The sequence below is a fragment of the Micropterus salmoides genome, unplaced genomic scaffold (assembly GCF_014851395.1).
Source record: "Micropterus salmoides isolate LMB-PRFRI ecotype aquatic unplaced genomic scaffold, ASM1485139v1 Ms_hic_scaffold_18, whole genome shotgun sequence".
Taxonomy (NCBI): Eukaryota; Metazoa; Chordata; class Actinopteri; order Centrarchiformes; family Centrarchidae; genus Micropterus; species Micropterus salmoides.
In genome coordinates, this window is record NW_024040928.1 from 11,559,073 (window position 1) to 11,574,157 (window position 15,085).

General features: G+C 39.5%; 2 protein-coding genes across 3 annotated transcripts; both read right to left on the reverse strand.

The window, feature by feature from the left end:
* Positions 1-2,276: 2,276 nt before the first annotated feature.
* Positions 2,277-5,862, reverse strand: fkbp6 (FKBP prolyl isomerase 6). Of its 2 annotated transcripts, XM_038727498.1 has the most exons (9): positions 5,322-5,847; positions 4,710-4,827; positions 4,530-4,619; positions 4,234-4,436; positions 3,791-3,910; positions 3,452-3,649; positions 3,034-3,143; positions 2,840-2,934; positions 2,277-2,686 (listed from the first exon to the last, which is right to left on the reverse strand). In XM_038727498.1, exons 1-8 carry the CDS (start codon positions 5,388-5,390, stop codon positions 2,862-2,864), a joined length of 981 nt encoding a protein of 326 aa, XP_038583426.1. In that variant the 5' UTR covers positions 5,391-5,847; the 3' UTR covers positions 2,277-2,686; positions 2,840-2,861. The 2 variants fall into 2 exon arrangements, with proteins under 2 accessions (XP_038583426.1, XP_038583427.1); XM_038727499.1 differs by lacking the exon at positions 3,034-3,143 and having other exon boundaries at positions 5,322-5,862.
* A 1,962-nt stretch (positions 5,863-7,824) lies between these two features.
* Positions 7,825-13,078, reverse strand: tmem244 (transmembrane protein 244). Its single transcript, XM_038727301.1, has 6 exons — positions 12,976-13,078; positions 11,059-11,144; positions 10,844-10,920; positions 9,260-9,385; positions 8,850-8,894; positions 7,825-8,571 (listed from the first exon to the last, which is right to left on the reverse strand). Exons 1-6 carry the CDS (start codon positions 13,066-13,068, stop codon positions 8,474-8,476), a joined length of 525 nt encoding a protein of 174 aa, XP_038583229.1. The 5' UTR covers positions 13,069-13,078; the 3' UTR covers positions 7,825-8,473.
* Between the last annotated feature and the right edge of the window lie 2,007 nt (positions 13,079-15,085).

Here is a 15,085-nt window from a genome sequence, read left to right on the forward strand (position 1 = left end):
CCACTTTTTGGGCAGACATCAAACACACAGCCAAAAACAAGCAATTCTTTTTTTAAGACCAACTAAAGTAATGTCAGACACATTTTAAGGCCCTATGAGGACTTTGGTAGTGTCCATAGCTGTATAAATTGTGCATTTCACTTGCTGAAGGCAGAAAGACCCAAAAACATGCAAGGGAAGGTGGCTTCAGTACAGGGACTACTAGGCGCTGACATCTATGGGTCAAAGACTGTAGGCTATGGCAAGCCAGTCATTGACTCCAATCAGACGGTAAATTATACATTTACATAAACGTCAAGCTCTCCTAAAATTGTGTAATATTATATATTATATTTCCCCCATTTTATTGTATTTTTTGTAGTATCAGCTTCTGGCTTTCAAAGTAAAAGTAGCAACACTACAATATGAAATCTAAAATTGTTACTGCATAAACAGTAAAATGTACTTTCTCATCCAAGGTACACATTATTGTGAAGACTGGTTCATTTCAGTGTTTTAAAATAGTAATGTGTTACATGGAAGTCTCATTTAAATAGATGGTCCAGGTGGTGCTTGGTCTGACTGCTTCATTTGCTGCTTGGCTTGTTTAAAACGTTGCCATGCATCATATTGTTTATCATATATCTTGCAAGTAAAATATTGCACAGCACATAAAGTCTGAATAAACCACCACCTTATTAATTTAAACTTTTGTTGTGTACATGCTTGCAAATACATTGTAGGCTACTTTTATAGACCTCTTATTTTAAAGCTAAACCTCTGGACAGTGTTACAGTATCAGTCATCACAGTAAACAAACACCAGGGAAAATCATACTCTTGAATTAAATGACAATCAATAATGTCCCCTATTCCCATAACTCACAAAGTGTAGTGATACTGCTTAGTTTCAACATATATACAAATGAAACCCATTTTAACATTTGATACTACACCTTTCCAGGACTAATGCCATTTGTTTAGTAAAAATATTAACACACACTCAGTTAGCAACATGCATGTGTCAGGGAGAGCAGTCACACATATTTAAATGAGTAGCAGAGAGAGACTGCGCGTGTGCTTCCTGCCTCACTCTTATTGATTACCTGAGAAGAAGATAGTAGACAAGTCTGGAGACCATCGTGTCTGTCTGCGTCCGGTTAAACAGTCTTAAACAAAGCATGACCTACTGGCCATGTGCTGGGAGATGATGGTAAAAGACTCACGCTGCGACAAGAGGATTAGTCAAAGAAGGTCAATCAGACTTTGCTGCTCCTCCATCTGCCCCCCCACTTCTGATCCCCTGTCATCTTACACCTCCCTCCCCTCTTCCCACTACCCCATCCTCTCTGCCCTCCTCCTGTCCTTTCATCTTTCCAGTTACTACGAATCATCCTCCTCCCTCTTTGATTCGTCTGCACTTGTGCCAAATATTGCCTCCTCACACAACATGGCAGCGTGTTTTGGTTTACATAATGAGGTCAGATATGGAGGACACTAGAGCAATTGGTTAGTTACAGTTAATAGTAAAGCTCAAAATGAAGTGTGGGCCCTGGCACATATTTTAATATCCTCAAGCAGCCAATTCACGAGACATTTAACCTTTCATACTATATAATTCATTAATTAATATCTCACATCTTACTTGCAATTAGAATTTTCTTGCCAAAGCTTGACTTTAATATTTCAACACTTTCTTAAATCACATTTTATAAATGAGCAGATTCTGGAGGCAGACTGTTCCAAGTATGCCCCCTGGTGTTTGTTGGTGCACATAAGCTAGAAGTGCCTCACTCAAAAATGCAAATGATCTGTAAGCACTAAACCCACCATCACAGACCCTCTGACACTAAAGCTGCATCACACTTCACGCTCTCAGTTATCCGTTTTTTCCATACTGTGAGCCAAATCTCCCACACACGCCACATGGGACTGAAGAGAACTACAAGTACTTATTATCCACGGCCCTAAGGCGATTAATGAAGCCCATGTCACAAAATCTAACTTTTAAGTAAGCATATTAAATGTACAAACTGTAAATAAATAAAGAGCCAAAATTGATGCTAGCTTGGTGTCTGATATTTTCTGCCAAAAACAGCAATTTCAAATGTACACATTCAATCAAAATATGCAATCCTTTATTTTGCAGCAAGAGTAATGAAATTATATTCTGAATGAAGCAGTAGCCAAGTGTCAATATAAATTTTAATAGAGCTTTGTCAGAAGCTGAACTCTTGCCAGATTCAACATCATGAAAACGTGCTATTTTTAATTTATCTGCAACAAAGACAAGATAACTTAGTAGTGAAAGATTTTTTCATTATTTTATTTATTTTTTCCATTATCACCTCAAAAGTGCTTAGACCCCATTCAAATATACACCAGCAAAGTGTCTAAGGAGGAGAGGTAGCAACTTTATAGAAAATGCAGCCACTCAAGGTTCCCTGGGACTGTTCATGCAAATGTTCTTCCCGCCTTCATATTTAGTAATTTGAGGTGAAAGCAAATTCTGAAAAAGCAGATCTTCACAGAAACACAACTGTTGAGCTACATTATTGCCAAACATTTGAAGACTTGCAAAGAACTTACTAAAGAAGAACGCCAACAATACAGTTGTACAATATTTTTCCTTTTGTAACATATGCAAAAACACAAAAACAGTGTAACTTTCAGAATTCCTGGAGAGAAAATGTGCTCCTTACTATCATCTGCAACACACAAAACATTTAATGATATCAGTCTTTCTGTAAAGCTCAAACATAGGACATATGAGTGTTTCTCAGGACATTAAAAGACTGAATAAACTTCTCAACTCTCTCCTGCTTAGACCAAGGAAGGGATTAGTGAACCGGATTTCTTACCATTTTACTCATCTCTACATCTTCATTTGCCTCGCAAGTCTCTGAACATCTTGGAGCACATCTCTTTCTTTTTGTCCAAGCTGTCTTTGTAGCATCTGAAACATGAAAACCATTTATGCACATGAATATCTTCAGACCGTTCTGTCTTGACTCGCACGAAACGTTTTGAATATGTCAGCGGAGGTTCATCTTACATAGCCACTTTCCTCAGCAGGTTGTTAATGTCACTGTCAAAGGGCTTCTTTGCTTGAGCAGTTATGAGGCAACCCTGGGCACTCTCATACTCATGCAGCTCCAGATACGCCTGACAGAGATGACATCAGTCTGCATAATGGACTAATTGTTATCTAGAGTGTAAGCATATTAGCAACATAGGGACCCTGGAGTTGAAGGAAAGGCTGTCCGAGTATTCAAAAGTGATAAAGATGTTGTTCAGTCATCATAACAAACTTAATAAAACTCTCCAAGGACTGAACATCTCTTGCGTGTGATCCTGCTTATGCTTCTTAGGCAACGTTTTGTACAGAAAGAAAACATTTAACATTCCTTCACCGCGGATTTTTAGCTGATGGTTTAGAAAAGGAACAAACAAGAGCCCCCCCTTTGTCTGACCTGTCCACAGCGGAAAAGAGCCTTTGTGTTGGTGGAGTCTATCTCCAGGGCTTTGTTGCCATATTTCAGGGCTTTGTGTGGGCTCTCCAAACGGAGCTCAGTGAGAGAAAGGTTCAGATAGAGAGGAAGCCGTGCTGTCTTGATCCTCTCCTTCTCTGCATCGCACTGTGTTTCCCTGTTCCCCAGCACCATCAATGCCTGAAGGCCAAGCACAGAACCCATTACAAAACACATTTTAATCTTCACCAGTGCGCATATTCACAGCGGCATGGCACCTCATTGGCAAATAAAATTAAATGTAAAGGCATATAAAGGCTTCCTTGACACTTTAAGACCGACCTGTTTATAGCGGTCTTTGGCATTGTCATAACGGCTCTGGTTGAAGCAGCGGTTGCCAAAGCTGCGTACTGTGTTGACCACTTCAAGAAGCGTGGAGAGAGGAACAGTGTTCTGCTCCTCCTGAAGGCAGAGAAGTTAAAAATGGATGCAAAATAGCCAGCAATACAAACCGATTTTTTTTTTTTACCTCTTTCTGCCTTATGTTGGCTATTAACAAAATTGTATTTTAAAAAGGAGCGATACGTATATTGCCAAATAATTATATTTGGCTGTGGCTTCTGGCAGTAAAAATAGTCTCCACAGCTGCACAAATGCATGCATATGTGAATGAAAATATAAACAAATCTACTGCTAGTTGCATGACATTAGCACTGATTTGATGTGGAAGAAGTACTTCTCAGTACTCTCAGACTGTGACAACAGGACACCTGAAGCCTCCCTACCGGACTCAGCGCGATAAAGTCGTCCACTTGTCCTGAGTCAAGGAAATCGAGGATCTGGACCTCATACAGAACCACAGCAGCAGCAGGAATGATGGGAGGACATCCCAGCTCTCCGTATGCATACTGGGGCTGGAAGAGGAAGCGAGAGAACTCTCCTTTCTGCATGGTCAACAGACCCAGCTCTAGTCCGCACAGTGTCACATCTGTTTGAACGATCACATGGTTCTCCTGTGGGCCACCATCTTTATAGGGCTAATAGGCAAATTACTGTTGTATCTGCACAAACAACTACTGACCTCTCCCTAACTTCATCATCCGCGGGTACTTGAGGTTTGTGGTAGTTTCAAAAGGCTGATTAGAATATTCCAGGAAAGCAGAGTAATTGACTGGAGGAGGAAAGAGAATAAGGAGGAGGTTATGGCAGAACAAAATCATCTGCAAAATAATAACTGCATCAGGAGTTCAATTGTAAATACTCAATACTGAAGCATTTTGAGGGACAGGTGGGCCTTCTCCAGGTTGGACCACCTCTTTCAGGATCCCTCCATCTCCCAAGATATCGTTCATCTGCTGGCTAAGCTGCTCAAACGGACTCTAAAAATGGCAAGAAATAAGCCTTGAAAGAAACTCCAGTGTTTTCCTGATCATTTCAAATGTGTGTGTAAAATCACGTGTATGCACTACCCACTGCATCATTAGTGTTGTTTCGTCATAACTGGTGTTACCTTTAGTTATTATCAGTGTTGATTCAACTTTATGTCCAGAGGAAAGTTAGAAAACATTTGAGAAGCTTTGAAACGGAAACTGCTATGATGCAATCTGATAAATAAAACCGGCATGACCATGCTTTTATAAGCCTCACTTAAATCAAATGGAGACTGACAGTACGGCTCATTTATTAGCTGATTTAAATTAGGAGTAACGTTAATAACTTCAAATGAACTGACAGGGCAGGAGTAATGTGAATTTTTAAACGCGGCTATCACAAATGTCGCTTTAACACGGTCATAAAGATAAACATCACCTAACTAGCACTTAGCTAGTTAGCTGACGTAGCCACGCTGAGCCCCTTCAACATGTTAACTCACCGGAGTCCTCGGCCGCTCCTCGGGGTTTATTAGCCGCCGGAGACTGGATATTAACCCGTTTCCTGACATCGAATTGGCGGTAAATGCGGGTTTCTTGTAGTGTAGTTAAACAAGTAGCTTAACTGACAGTAAAAGTAGGTCCTAGCCTTGTTTTGGCGCTCAGGTTTGGGTCAGTCAATTGAGAGTCAGGTGACCTTCATAAGAAATGAGACTCAAATGTGGGCAGCCCGGAGGTCCAAAAAGTACAGTGTGTGTCCAATGACTACTGCTACTCAGCGGTGGGTAGTAACTCAAATGAGTAAAAAAAAAAAAAGTAGTAGTAAGAACGATAACTTTTCATGTTCCTTAAATGGTACTTTGACTCTTTATGCAAGGTTTTTGGGCGGTTAGTCTAATACTTAACCAATAACTTCGCTACATTTTCCATTTATAACTTCTTATCTTTTTTTTTTTTTACAACTACTGCGATAACTAGGCTACTTTGCATTTTGCTACATTAACTGAAATGACCTGCCATCCAAGCTGTGTGAAACGCTGGAGAGCTTGAACCGCTGGCTGCACAGATGAGCTGTGCAGATGAAAAAGTTCAGCAAATCGGGCAAGTACCTTTTCACTTTAAGGTTTGGTTGTTCTATTTATGTAAGTCAAATCCAGTAACTGCGGCCTGTGCCACTGGTGACCGTGCCTGCATCGCCCTTTCACAAAGAGACAGCAAGATGGCGCCGCAGACGGCTGCCTCGGGATTACGCTCCTTAGTGCTTTTTGTGTTTTTGTTAATTAACGCTGTTTTCTGCCATCCCTCTCTGGTAACTTTTACCAGAGAAGAGCTCTTAAACATTGGATAAACTGCTCATACTATTCCACTGCTCTTTCACTATGCTCTATCACACTGTGTACATGTATGCATGTATGTGTATGTGTACCTGTATATCATATCCACCTTCAGCATGTACATAATGAGAATAGTTTACTCTTGCATCCTTTGCACTCTGATCACTATTTGTCAATATGTCTATATTGTTTTGTGAATAAGGTGTATATTAGTGTTGTCTATTTTGTAGTTTGTGTCTGATTTTATTATTATTTTATTATTGTGTTATGGTATTATTGTATAAGTAAGCACATTGTGAGCAATGTACAATCCTGAGTCAAATTCCTCGTATGTGTACACATACCTGGCAATAAAACTGATTCTGATTCTGATTCATTAATGGCGCCTATTTATTCTACACAGAACAGATCCTCTCGTTGCGCGGAGCATGGCTTTCTTTTCACAGAAATTATCTCTTTTCTCTTGCACACTTCTCATAGGTTGTTACATGTTTAGAGCGATGTCTGCTGATCTTGGCTTTCACTCAGCAGGCTACCAGCTGTTATTTATTTAGGAAACAACCATTTGAGAAGAAGGGAGAGAGTGGGTGGACAATACACTCCTGTTGTGTTTTACACCTGACGCAAAGGTCTATACACAGGCTTGATTATACAGTATGCTGCTGCCCTGTTATTGCCACCATAATACTTTACGTTATAATATTATGTTCATAGATGCTATTGTAGAAGACAAATCACATGCTGGTCATTCATATCAAAGCAGGTGGTTTGGTTGGTCCATATCGAGAAAACAGATACAGGCAACAACAGTAGGCTATACAGCAAGCATGATATTTTAAAGTGATCTTATCGATATCTTCATGTAAATTAATAAATAAAATAATAATTGTATTAAACAGAAATAGCTAGCTATAGACAATCAACATGCAAAGCAAAGAACATTACCTAGTAAATAACCAATTTGCACTGTAGAGCATGATTAGTTGTCAACTAATCGCCAACTATTTTAATAAGTAATTAATCAGAAAAATGTTCTGATTCCAGACTCTTTAATGTGAATACTTCCTGGTTACTCCTCTATGACAGTAAACTGAATATATTTCGGATGTGGACAAAACAAAGCATTTGAGGACATTATCTTGAGCTTTGGGAAACATTTCCACAATTTTCTGACATTTTATAGACCAAGCAATTAATCGAGAAACAGTTTCTAACCTGATGCACAGCAAATGAAGCATGTGACTTGTGAAGATATCTGTCCTGCACACAGTAAACATGTATTAACTGTTCTGGCCCCAAATTCTTCTTTTGATGTAAGTTATCCAATAACTCCAATAAGTTATTAATAAAAAATAAGCGGGAGGAAAGAAAAATACAAGAAAGCATGTTGATATTAAGAGAAAACAGTTGTTGTCATGCAAAGTAAACTTTGGAGTTACTGATATGAAAAACTGGGCCTAAAAGGAGGGTCAGCCCTGTCTTTTTTTTAAGCGAGGTCTCAAAACATTGTTTTTCCTTTTGAATCACTATTATACAGCATATGTTTCTTTGTGTTGTTTCTCTGGACAGTGGAGACCAGTACTATGGGTTTGTCTTTGTGACTCAGGCAGAGTGTCACTTTGGTTCTTGTAGTTTCAATCAGGGAGTCAACATGCATGCAGACAAAAAATCATTTTGCTTTAAGTATTTAATGTAAATCCAGTTTGAACTTATATACAAACTCTGCATTAAAATCATTATGTATTTGTGGCATCAATCACGGCTCATCATGAAGATTGTCTTCTGCAAGCACAATTTTGTTTCATTTTGCTGTCCAAATACACTCTGAAAGTCTGGTATTTGACACATGAAAATATAACATTAACACTACAACAGAAACATTGCCCACTTAACCCACCATGCAAAATGCAATTTCTATTTTTAGCTGGTCATATTTAACAGCTTGACAGCCAGTCTTTTGCAGAATGCTACTGGTGTCATCTTTTTTATTTCCTTTACCCTTTTGTGTGGAGTTTGTGAAGAAACTATACAAAATAACATTTAAACCGTACAGAATATGTTTTTAAAAACACAGTTGTTAAATAGACAAAGTAGGCCCATTTGTACAAGGAGAGATCTGACTGTTGACTAATCAACACAGTTATCTTGTAGAGAAAGTGTTTTTATATATATATATAAATCTATACAGTATATTCTGTAAATGCTCCTACCAATGTTAACATGAACCTAGCAGTACAATATTTGACAAGTGAACCCATTGGCATGTATCTGGATCTGAGGTTAAAGAGTAAGCCAGTTAAAAGCTTTCCTCATTATGTTCATTAGAAGTTCTGTAGATCAGCTGGATAGACAAAGTTGCTTCTAAAGAGTTTATAGGCCAGGAGCTGTCCTCCAAAGATCATCATGACCAGGCCTGAACCTGCAGAGAGAGGGATTAAACAAATAAGAAAAGTAAATAAATGAAAGGAAGGGTTGGAGGCTAGCAGCTGTCCTTAAAAAGCTTGAAAATGAAGGGATGCAGGAAGTGAGTAATAGTGAGTCTGGGGACAGGCAAATGTAATGTCTTGGCCAGAGAGAGAGAACGAGACGGAGAAACATAGAGAGTGGAGTTCTCATGTTTTGCAAATGGGAGAAACATAGGGATACACATGGAGGGGTACAGAGAAAGATGGACAGGAAGAAAAGAAGAAATATTACCCAGAGCTATCCACCAGTGCTCAGCTGAAGGGAAGTCTGACATCACTGCAGAAACATGGAAACTGTGTGTGAAATGTAAAAACTACCTGTACACAAAACATACTGCAAATACTACACTTCATTTACAAGTGAAAGATGTAGAGAAAAGGATGCAAGTTTAATGTTGTTTCAATTTGGTAAATATGTGAATTAAAATTGCACACAAATAGATGGTGCCTGTGTGTGTGTGTGTGTGTGTGTGTGTGTGTGTGTGTCTGTCTGTCTGTCTGTCTGTCTGTCTATACAGCTCCATCAACTACAGCCACTGTATCCAATTACATAAACAGGCCTCCAATCCTATCAGATGTTCCGCTCTAATGATCCACTTTGTGTGTGTGTGTGTGTGTGAGTGTGTGTGCGTGTGTGTTTACCTACTACAGTGATCGCAACATGCAGCAGTGTGACAGTTATGGCGTAATCCCAAACCCACTCCTCTACAATCCAGGCGAATACCAGCCCTCCCAAAACATAGGTCAATTCTGTGGAAATTACACCAACTGGAGGGAGGAAGAGAGAAACAACTGCTTCATATATGCTGCTTCATCTTTTTATTTTCTAAAATACTTTTCAATCACACACACAGTTGTTATATCATATCTAATTGTACGGTAAAGCAGAAAGCAACAGAGATTACACACAATAACTACTGTTTGACAGAATAGAAGGTTTTATTAATGTTTCCATCCATATGAGGACATCTGATCTTCAAGTATGCAAATAACACTTTTTAATCACTGTTTCTTTCTTATTCATCCAGACATTTTGACTTGTCACAGTAGTAAAAAGGCACAGGTGTTATTATTGAACATGTGGTATTAACAAAGGCTTTGTTCTATTCAAGTGTTGTTGTAAGCCGTGACAGTGAGCCACTATGCACGATGCCAGGACCCTGAAACTGAAGCAGCTAAAAGGAATTCCTATTATTCTTCACACATGTGCTTTTCCTACTGCGACGTGCACATGCCTTTTTTTGGCAAAGGCCAACCAGTGTAAAGATGCTTCTTGCCAGTGGTGGAAAAACCTTGTTTAAGTAAAAGTACAAACTAAATGTACTTAAATGTAAAAGCAGTGATGATGCACCAGAATGGCCCTCATGAAAATTCATATTACACAATTGTATTATTATTACTGGTGGATTGAAAGGAGAAAAAGTGATTCTGTAGAAGGATTGTTGATGTTTGAACTCAACTGCCAAACTGATAAAACTCGTCCTTTCAGAGCTACCTCAGAAGCTCCGCCCCCCCAAATTTCATATCTCTAAGTTTCCTCCAGAGTTGGAACTCCTTCGCCCTTGCTTGGTCATATAACTGTCTTCTCGGATTATACTCTTCAGGCCTTTTTCTCTTTGGCTGTTTCTTCACAGTGCCTGGAGTCCAGCATGTTCGAAAGTGCCAGTGTATAGAACTCTCTCTCCCACTGCCCCCATCACTCTTGTGCAGAGCACTAACACCACCTGCTGCTGATTGGCTGGGACAATGTTGTGTGGCAAGGTCCACACCACTTTCACTCTTTATTTTCTATTCAGAGCCAGGGCTGTGTAGGAAAACCAGATTTCTTTTCAGAGCACACACCAAGCGGAGAGCTAGCAAACTGTGAAGAAATATTCACTAAATTCAACAGAAAGTGCATTGGATTACAATCGCTTACTGTCCCTTTAATGTGTAAGCATCTTTCTCATGTTATTGCTGAAGGAGGTGAAGCAACTATAACTTCAGTTTAATAGCCTAACATGATTTATATTCCATACAGTGATCATGTTTTTTATATAAAAGCTAAATCTGCAAAATAACTAGTAAATCTAAGTCTAAGTAGTGCAGTAAAGAAAAAATGTAGAAGAATCGAGTAGCATGAAACTTAAATACTCTAGAAAATGACCTAAAATGAAAACTACCTAAAAACTATACTTAAGAACAGTACTTCAACAGTACTTGTTACATCCCACTAATGCTACTCACCCAGGTATTTGGGGTTCTGCCATGACGGTTGTGTTGTGTAGTCAAATGGAGCCAACAAGCTGTTAATGTCATGAACCCTAGAGACAAACACACACACACACACACACACACACACACACATTTGTAATTAACTTTATCTTTGGAGCAAATTTTCAAGGCTTATCTGGCGTCACTGTGTGTTGCTGCAGCAGGTCTCAGGTCTTGTGTTTGTGTACCTGAGCACTCCAATGCAGAGACTAACCACGATGTAGTACAGCGAGTAGAAGCACACCATGCACATTAACAGATTCTGCAGGACGACCTGAGGAGAAGACAAAGCTATTAACATTATACCTGCAGACCAATCATGCCCTGTGGGTGTGAGGGTTTTAATTTGAGGGAGAGAGTGAGAAACAGCATTGCATCTGTAATTTCAGTTTGTGATATTGATTAATACTTGATCTATATCCTACTACTGTATGTACTATTCCTGCCAGCATGTTTACATGAATTGTATGAAATTACATCCCTGGGCAAGGTTAAACACCCAAATCAATTACATATATGAGAGCCATTAATCAATGAGTGGATTGAATTCTATGTTTTCTGGCTTTTGAAACGTCTTCCATCGACCATCTGAGGATGTTTGCTTCAATAAACAAGGTTTTAACAAAAAAAAAGACTATAAATACCAAGAAAACCTTTGTCAGTGATTTTAATCTGACTAGAAAACTCTACATGTGGGGGTATTTAAAGGAGTCATCACTATTTAATGCCATCTGTGTGTCCCAAAGCTAACAGAAAATCCCTCTTCCTCTGCTTCATGACCTAGAAAACTAACTAACGCTCATGACAGCAGATAGCAGTTGCTGCTTGCTTGCTAAAGTCTCCTTTCGTAGATGAGTAACTGCAGCCGTTACAGGAAATGGGTTACACGACACCCTCGGGAGGAGAGATAAAAGACAGTTTCTCACAGCTGACATTTCAACTAGTCAAACACCTGTGTAACTAATTACGTTAATAACGGGCTGCATTCCAGTCAGTTGTGCCGGTGCCAGGGCCCTGCATGTTGGCTGGCTGGCTTGTTTGCTCACCTTAATGGAATAGAGCCATCGGTAGTTCCACATGTGCTTTTCCTGCTGTGACAGGCCACACGGCTACTTTCACTACACTGTCTGTTAAAAGGAATATAAATCTATTACACTGGAGTAATTTGGTTGTGTGTTTACTGGTTTCACTGACTGGTGATGTCCTGACGCTTTGGTTATGACCAAATAACGTTACTTGCAAAACTATCAGCACCCATCAGCCTTTAAATTAGCTTTGTATGTCGCGCTAATTAGCAGACGTTATCATGCTAACACACTAAACCAGTGGTTCTCAAACTTTTTGTGTCATGCCCCCCATCAGAAGCCAAGAAAAGTTAAATTCTTATCAATCATTAACTACATTGGGGGAGTGCTAGCATATTAAAAAAAGGAGACCAGTTGCATTTGATTGAAATAAATTAAATTTTTTCAGGGGGCGGGGGAGTTGAAAGTAATGTAATCACCCACATTTAATTTTATTTTGGCCCACTTAAACCATGTGTAATGCAGTCTCTTCCTGTCAGATAGCCATGAGGATGGGGGTGTGTTTCTAAAGCAGGAAAGTGGCTGAGCTTATGCTAATACCCTCAGAGACAGCTAAACACCTTGGCTAGCTCCCAGTTTGTTCGTCACCTCCAGACTAGATTGCACTTTTTAAAAACAGCTCTAGAAACCAGCTCTGAGACTTTTACCTCAACCCTAAAGCCCAGTGAGTTTTGGTTAGTTACTCAAAAGCATGCTTGAAAAGGGCAAACAAGAGTCTAATTGTGACATCAGGATGTAAACTACTCAGTTAAATGTTGATTGTCTCTATAATGAGGATGGCATAATTCAAATGACATTCAACCAATTGGAATAAATTTTCTGTTAAACTGCATGTATGAGATAAAGTAATGGTCGAGTTTATATCACACTCTTTATTGTGCCAACAATAAAGCTGGAATGAAACAGACTTGATTAAGTACCAATTAGCTCTATTAGACATATTTGTAAACACTCCAGAGTCACTTCACAGTCCTTAACTTGCTATTCTAGCACACTTTCCCACATCATACGAGTCCTTACCCAGGTGTCACTGGGTGTAGTCTTGAGGGAGAAGGGTCCATGGCGCTTTATGAGTGTGAATCCACAACAACGACAGCAGTAGTCCAACAACATGAATGGCTGCTGGTCTAAATGGGAGAATGTAGGCTACATGTAAGTATTTGTGTGAGAGAGCATGGGGCGGGGTGGGGTGAGTAGTGGTGTGATGGGTGGGGTGGATTAGAAGGAATGGGATTACTACTAAGAAGTCTGAGTAAATCCCCAAAAGCATAATGGTGAACATACTCTAGTATAGGTGTGCACACATAAACAAGACCCAAAAGAAGGAAGCTGCAGACACCAATTCTTATTTGGGATTGTAGTGGAGCCATATGTAGTGTTATTTTGTTTTATTTTACTTACCTTCAGGTCTGCCTCGCTTCCCTTTCTCTGTGTTTTTGTCCGTTCTTGCCTTCCTTCTACTCATTCCTTTTTCCCCCTTCCCTTACTTTGTTTCTACCTAAATGTCTTTCTACCATCCTCTTACTTCTTTTACCTTCTTTCAGCTACCCCGTTGTGTCCATCTTGTCTTTCTTCCTCCCTTCACTCCCTTCACACACATTTTCCTTCCACCCCTCCTTTACTGTTTCTCCTACTTCAAAATAAAAGAATGAAGCAGGAGAAGAACATGGGGTATGAAGCAGAGCTGAAACAATTGATTGACTAGCAACTATTTTGATATTGGTTGACCATTTGAGCCATGTTTTGGGCAACAATGCCAAACATTTGCTGGTTTTCTTTGTTATATTAGATAGTGGACTACATATCTTTAGGTTTATAAACTGTCAATATGTCACCTTAGAGTCTATGAAACTATGATCTGCATCTTTCACTATTTAACATTTTATAGACAAAACAATTAATTGCTCATTAATAAAATTGCCAGATTAGTCATTGAATAAATGAAAATAACTGTTAGTTACAGTCCTAGTATGATGATATTTTTCACACTGACAATAAACAACTAAACATGACCTTTAAATGTATTTTGAAGTGTGAATCTTGCCTGGTTGATCCTGGAAGTCCAGCTAATGACAAATCTGCATCAAAACATTAAAAGAGACATGGTCACAATCTTGTCTGGCAGTTCTTAACATGAACACTAAGTGGTAGCGTAGCCTCACACGCACAGAGAGAACAGCCAGTGAAGAAACAACACAACAAGAGATGATGTGAAACACATGCACGGGAATAGCAGCAGATAAGATGTTTCTTGATGCATCATTCATAGGTATAAATTTCTTATTATGGCTCCATGTTTTATTTAACTTTTGAGATTTTGAATGGAAACAGATCGGCGAGGGGAAATCTGTTTATCCATCCAAAGACAGGATAAGAAAGAAAAGAGGTAGAGGTGAATGTAAAAATGAGATGAAGGAACAGCCCCCGTCTACCACCAGAAATAGCTGAAGAAACACTATATTCAACTCCTCTGCGTCACAGCCCGCGTATGTCTGTCTGTCTGTCTGTGTGTGAGTGTGTGTGTTTGGTGAAGCACATGCACGTGCGCCTTTGTGTGAGTGTGGGGGTTTACTTGGCTGCTACGGTAACCTGCATCATTGTAACCATAGTGATGGAGAGCAGGGGGGGTGGGGGCATTTAGAGCACTGTGTGTGTGTGTGTTAATACTTTAAAGCTCACTAATCATTCAGATCACCAATCATACCTTTTTTATATTTGTAGATGTTGCATGTATGATTCATTTTGACTATCCTGCAACGTTTTTTCACTTTTTAGCCTATGGTGTCGTTCATTGCTCTGTGTAACTGCAGTGATACACAGTCATAAATAAGCTTGCACAGGAATATTTAGCTTTCTTGCTTTGTCTTTGGAGCAACTTTTCAAGGCTTATGACGTGTGTGCAGCAGGTCTTATGTATGTGTACCTGATCACTCAAATGCAGAGACTGACCACGATGTAGTACAGCGACTAGAAGCCCCCCCAAGAACAGCTGGGACTGGTACTTTAGAAACAATGATGCAGCCGCTTGCGCTCGGCTCTCTGATTGGGTCTCATAAGTCATGCAAAGCAGAAACACGATGCTACTGACCGGGTTTTTGTCATAGTATTTTTATTAAAATATTCTGTACAG

Excerpts from the sequence above, each read along its gene's own strand:
- fkbp6 (XM_038727498.1), bottom strand. The coding sequence starts at position 5,390 with ATGTCAGGAAACGGGTTAATATCCAGTCTCCGGCGGCTAATAAACCCC. Across the intron at positions 4,828-5,321 it reads AGGAGCGGCCGAGGACTCCG|AGTCCGTTTGAGCAGCTTAG; the intron begins GTGAGTTAACAT and ends TGCCATTTTTAG. Across the intron at positions 4,620-4,709 it reads TCAAAATGCTTCAGTATTGA|TCAATTACTCTGCTTTCCTG; the intron begins GTATTTACAATT and ends TTCCTCCTCCAG.
- tmem244 (XM_038727301.1), bottom strand. The coding sequence starts at position 13,068 with ATGTTGTTGGACTACTGCTGTCGTTGTTGTGGATTCACACTCATAAAG. Across the intron at positions 9,386-10,843 it reads GCAGAACCCCAAATACCTGG|TTGGTGTAATTTCCACAGAA; the intron begins GTGAGTAGCATT and ends TCCTCCCTCCAG. Across the intron at positions 8,895-9,259 it reads TGTTGCGATCACTGTAGTAG|TGATGTCAGACTTCCCTTCA; the intron begins GTAAACACACAC and ends ATGTTTCTGCAG.